We start from the raw sequence: 5,420 nt of genomic DNA on the forward strand, positions 1-5,420 counted from the left end.
ACCTATATTTATGGATTTACTACTTATTATAATTTAAGTTAAGAAAGAAAGAAAAAATCAAAACAAAATAATTTTATTCTTTTTTGAGGTATTTCAAATATAAGAATTAATTTAAATCTTATTTTTTACAATAAAATTAATGTTAAAATTAAATTAAATTGATTCAATTCAAATAATATTAAATTAACTTTAAGTATTATAATTACAAAAATAACCTTCAAAATTAAAAGAAAAAAAAAATAAAAAAAATAAAAGCAGCATTTATCACTTATCATGATCAATTGATCATAAAAATAAATAAATATGTAAATAAATAAGAGACGGTTGCACACTTTGCAATAAATAGACCATTTGTAATCTAAGACAGTTTTAGATTTTGCAAGAAAAAAAAGAGGTAAGCACTTTTTAAGTGTAGTTCAAAAAATTTCATTTTACCACCAAAGTTCAGAACTTTAAAAGCTAACTTCTTCTCTCATTCACCATCACCATAACCATAACCTATGCTTCAAATCTAAACACTACGTAGCAAGATTTTCACGCTTAATGGATTCTTTCCTCTCCACTGAAAAATCTCTCCCACCGCCCGGAATCCCCAACCCCGCCGGTTCTTCCGCCACCGTTACCGCCACAATCCAAACCCCAATACTCACCCCCAAGCTCGAACCTTTCGACGAATGGCTCGCCACCCAAATCTCACAAGAACCCCACCAATCCAAGCTCTCAAATGGGTCTCTCAACCTCAACATCTTCAGTGAAGAAACCCTAGGTGGGTCCGCAGGGGATAACAGCAACAACAATGGCAACGGAAGCGGCAACTTGTACTCTGAGTTTGACCGAGTCTCGAAGCAATTCCTGAACGACGTCATTTCGGACCCGGATTCGAAGGCAATCGTGCCGGTATCGGTGCCGGAGAATAACATTTCTCCGCCGCCGCCGGCGCGGCGGCGGTGGAAGGAGCTGGTGAGGATGGTGGATTTCGGGATGAAGGAGATGCGAAATTTTCGGTCTGAGATTCGGAGGACGAGGATGACATACGACGCGCTGCGCGTGATGATGTCAGTGGAGGATGAGAGGAAGGTGGTGGATTCTGGGAGGAAGAGGAGTGATTTGAAGGCTTCTAAACTGATGAGGAGGAGTGGTTTGTGTCTGAATCGTGATAAGAGGATTGTGGGTGCAATACCTGGTATTTGCATTGGTGATGTGTTCCTTTATAGGATGGAATTGTATGTGGTTGGGTTGCACGGTCAGCCACAAGCTGGGATTGATTATCTTCCCTCTCGCATGAGTTCAAATGGTGAACCAATTGCTACAAGTGTTATAGTCTCTGGTGGGTACGAGGATGATTTGGATAAAGATGATGTTATCATCTATTCGGGTCATGGAGGCCAAGATAAGCATTCAAAGCAGGTTTTTGATCAGAAGTTGGAAGGAGGGAACCTTGCAATGGAGAGAAGCATGCGCTATGGGATTGAAGTGAGGGTCATTCGAGGGGTTCGGTTTGAGGGAACAACCTCAACTTCAGGTAAGGTGTATGTATATGATGGCTTATATAGAATCCTTGAATGCTGGTTTGATGTTGGTAAGTCTGGGTTTGGTGTATATAAGTATAAGCTAGTGAGGATTGATGGACAGGCTAAGATGGGTAGTACAGTTATGACAGACGCTGATAGGCTTAGGAAAGATCCATTGAGTATTAAACCCATGTGTTGTTTTTCTCTTGATCTTTCGAGCGGGATGGAGAAGTTTCCCGTTCGTGTTTTTAATGATATAGACCGAGCTCATGACCCTCTTCGTTATGAGTATCTTACTAAGACCAATTTTCCGCAGTTTGTGTTTCATCAAACTGGGAGATCTGCGGGTTGTGAGTGTGTAGATGGTTGTGTTGATGGATGCTTTTGTGCTTTGAAGAATGGAGGCGAGTTTCCTTATACTCAAAGTGGGGTTCTCGTGAGAGGGAAGCCTGTAATTTTTGAATGTGGCCCTTTTTGCCAATGTCCTCCTCATTGTCGGAATCGTGTCACACAAAAGGGGCTGAAAAATAGGTTGGAAGTGTTTAGATCTAGGGAAACTGGATGGGGAGTTAGGTCCTTGGACCTTATTCAAGCGGGTGCTTTTATCTGTGAGTTCACAGGGGTTGTTCTGACCAGGGAGCAAGCACAAGTTTTGTCAATGAATGGTGATTCGTTGGTATATCCAAATCGGTTTTCTAATAGGTGGGAAGAATGGGGGAATTTATCTCTGATAGATCCCAATTATGTTCGTCCATCATATCCATCAATTCCTCCTTTAGATTTCGCTATGGATGTGTCCGGAATGAGGAATGTTGCTTGCTATATGAGTCATAGTTCAAGTCCGAATGTGTTGGTTCAGTTTGTTCTGTATGATCACAATAATTTGATGTTCCCTCGCCTTATGCTATTTGCAATGGAGAACATCCCTCCAATGAGAGAGCTCAGCCTTGATTATGGGGTAGCTGATGAGTGGACAGGCAAGCTCTCTATATGTAACTGAAGGATTTTGAAAGGTTTGGTACACTTTATGAGATGCTGAAGCTGAGTTTTGGGCATTGTTCACTGAGGTAAAAGCCCACTTCTTCCATTTAGCTTATTTGTTTCACCGTTGTCTTCAATTAAATTATGTCTTACTTTTCTCTCGCACTTTGTCCAATCTCCAATCTCCAATGTAAACAGTAAACTCTGTTAACCATATGAGATATAGGCATGTGATTCAAGATAAACTACTACATTTTGTGGTCATTCTGATATCCAGATGTACTTCCGATGATGGAAGGTTTAATATCTAATATCTATTGGAAATTTGAAGATTGATATAATGCTTATGATCTCCTTTTATGTGGTTTCTTCAGCTTCTAGCAGTCCAAATCTGTTTACCTGTATCTGGGTTTTGTGTGTGTGTGTGTGCACCTGTGCATTCCATCCATCATATGCTGGTGTTATTTTGTGAACACATGCTTTTAAAACTTTCCCTCCGAGATTCCCCTTTTAAAGTTCAGCTTCTTTTCTATATGATTCATTTTATTTACAGGCACATCATATCATCTATTATGATTTACTGTATTCTAAATTTTTAATATGTGTAAAGGCTGTAACCACTAGTTCTTTAATTTAAAATTGCCTCCAATAATAGAGACTTTTTGTGCTGATTTTGTGATCATGCTAGGGGAATTGTACTTAACCATTGATCTTGCCTCTTAGTTAATTATTTGTGCTATATTGATTCCAACCATTCTTTTTTTGTAAATTCCAACCATTCTTTGGTACTCATTGTAGCAATAAAGTAATTTTCAATATTTATATATATATACTTTCTATTTTATATTTTTTTATTGTCTTTGTTCAATTTTCTTTTCTTTCTGATTAAAAAAACTTCCAAAGTATAGTTTTTTGCAGATCAAGGTAAGAAATTTGAATATTTTTTCTATTTACTTTTTTATTTTCATCTTTCCGTCAGATTATTTAATATATATATATATATATATATATATATATATATATATATCTTGAAAAGGGGATAATTTGTAAATTTTCAATGAAAACAAATTTTTCTTGATAAGATGAACTGTTCTTGAGGCATTTGCTTTGTGGTTATTCTAGGTTTCCAAGTACTTCAAAAGTTACATATATGTCGTTTTGGTTTGAGTTATATGGAAAATTTGGAATTTTGATGTTAAATTTGTCAGCATTGGGATCTTGAGCTTTTTTCACATATATCGCACTTTTTTTTGTACATTTGCACTTTTTTAACATATATCACCCAAGTACTATATAAGCAAGTTTTTAAAGTTGAGGAATTAGAATGACTACATACCAAACAACTTGCAGGGTTTATTTTTCAATTCATAGGTTGATCCTATGGGTTATGCCTATTGTGGTTTTTGTGAGTGTTCAATCGTAGTTCATAGATTATTGTGTTTCTCATGGTCATCTGGGGTGCGTGTGTGTGCATTCTGTTGGGTATTGTTATTCAAAACGGGCTTTCACAATAGGAGCAAATGAAAGATAAAATTAGGTGGAACAAATACTGGTGGCGCTGCTATTTTTTATTTTATTTTTTCACAAAAGGAGCCTTTTTACAAATTTGATTTGGTAAAATGAATCCGGTTACTGGATCAAGAGCCCATTTGGATGAGCATTTTTTTTTTCCAAATGCTGTTTTTTTTCCCAAAAAAGGTCCTTCTCACTACAAATTAGTGTTTAGATGTCCTCTTTAAAAAAATGGGGGAAGTCATAAAAAAAGGCAAAAGCATTTTTTTTAAGCTAAAAATTTTAGCTTGTAAAAGTCAAAAGTCAAATATTTTTTTTCAAAATTTAAATAGTTTTGGCTTTTGTAAAAAGTACTTCTAAAATAAGTAATGCATAAAAAGTCTTTTTTTAAAAAGCTCATCCAAACAGGCTCCAAGTTCTTTTGGGGGAAGTGGCTAATATTTTTTTTTTTTTTTTTTGGATTTCTCCTGCCGGAAATTTTATAGGTTCCCTATGAACTAATTCGGAGTTCGGAACAAGTTCAAGATTAAGGTTTTAAACCCCTCTAAAAAATGATATTGGAGAGGGAGAATCAAATACATGCTCTAACTTTCACCTGCATAGCTTTCATGCAGGAAAGGAAGTGGCAAATATGAATTGATCTATTTGGAAGTTATTAGAAGTTATTCTTTTTAAAATTTAGCAGCATTTACTTTGGGAGACAAAATATGCTTTATCTTATCATTTTGCATTATATATCAGTATCACAGAGGAACGCTTTTGTAGTAGCTGTTCAGTACGATTTTCCTTTCGAGTTTGATAGGCCCTTTGTGATGACAAATTACAGCCGAAGCATGTCTCCATTTTTCCCAGTTGTGCTATTACAATTAATATTCTAGGATGCTGACTTGTGTTGATATTCATTTGCAGGATAGCGTGACTTCCAGAAGGTTTCAACCTAACCAATTTACGGGGAACAGTGTAATTGCATATATTGATATAATGTCTCTATTATATTGTACTGATTTTATCTACTTCTAGGTAGTTAATACATGGCGCTCTTGTGTGGTGAGGAAGATGAGGAAATTAAAGTTCCCTATCTGCTTAATCTTGAACTGTTCTGTAATTCTTCTCAATCTTTGTTGTTATTTGTTTTTTGGTCCTTGCCCGGGACGAAACATTTGCCTATCTTATCACCGCATTTTTTTAAGCACAATATTAACAAATAGATATCATGCAGCATTTTAATTGATTTAGAAGGAGAAAAGTTAGGCATCTGATTATCCATAGTCCAAGAAATAGCCTATGCAGCTTATGTATGTGACATTGTATGATGAAAACCAGTTATTTTGAAATGGACAAGTGATAGCTATTGTAAACACAGAAACATTATTGACAGTAACCAGGTGTGAAATACAGGGCTATAATGAAAAACAG

General features: G+C 36.0%; 1 protein-coding gene across 1 annotated transcript; it reads left to right on the top strand.

Moving 5' to 3' along the window:
• The first annotated feature begins 509 nt into the window (after positions 1-509).
• On the top strand, positions 510-5,042 carry LOC133285723 (histone-lysine N-methyltransferase family member SUVH9-like). The gene is made up of 2 exons (XM_061483021.1): positions 510-2,578; positions 4,914-5,042. Exon 1 carries the CDS (start codon positions 544-546, stop codon positions 2,509-2,511), a length of 1,968 nt encoding a protein of 655 aa, XP_061339005.1. The 5' UTR covers positions 510-543; the 3' UTR covers positions 2,512-2,578; positions 4,914-5,042.
• The last annotated feature ends 378 nt before the right edge of the window (positions 5,043-5,420 follow it).

This window comes from Gastrolobium bilobum, unplaced genomic scaffold (assembly GCF_033153095.1).
Source record: "Gastrolobium bilobum isolate Gb01-03AN ecotype WA unplaced genomic scaffold, APGP_CSIRO_Gbil_v1 utg16346, whole genome shotgun sequence".
NCBI lineage: Eukaryota > Viridiplantae > Streptophyta > Magnoliopsida > Fabales > Fabaceae > Gastrolobium > Gastrolobium bilobum.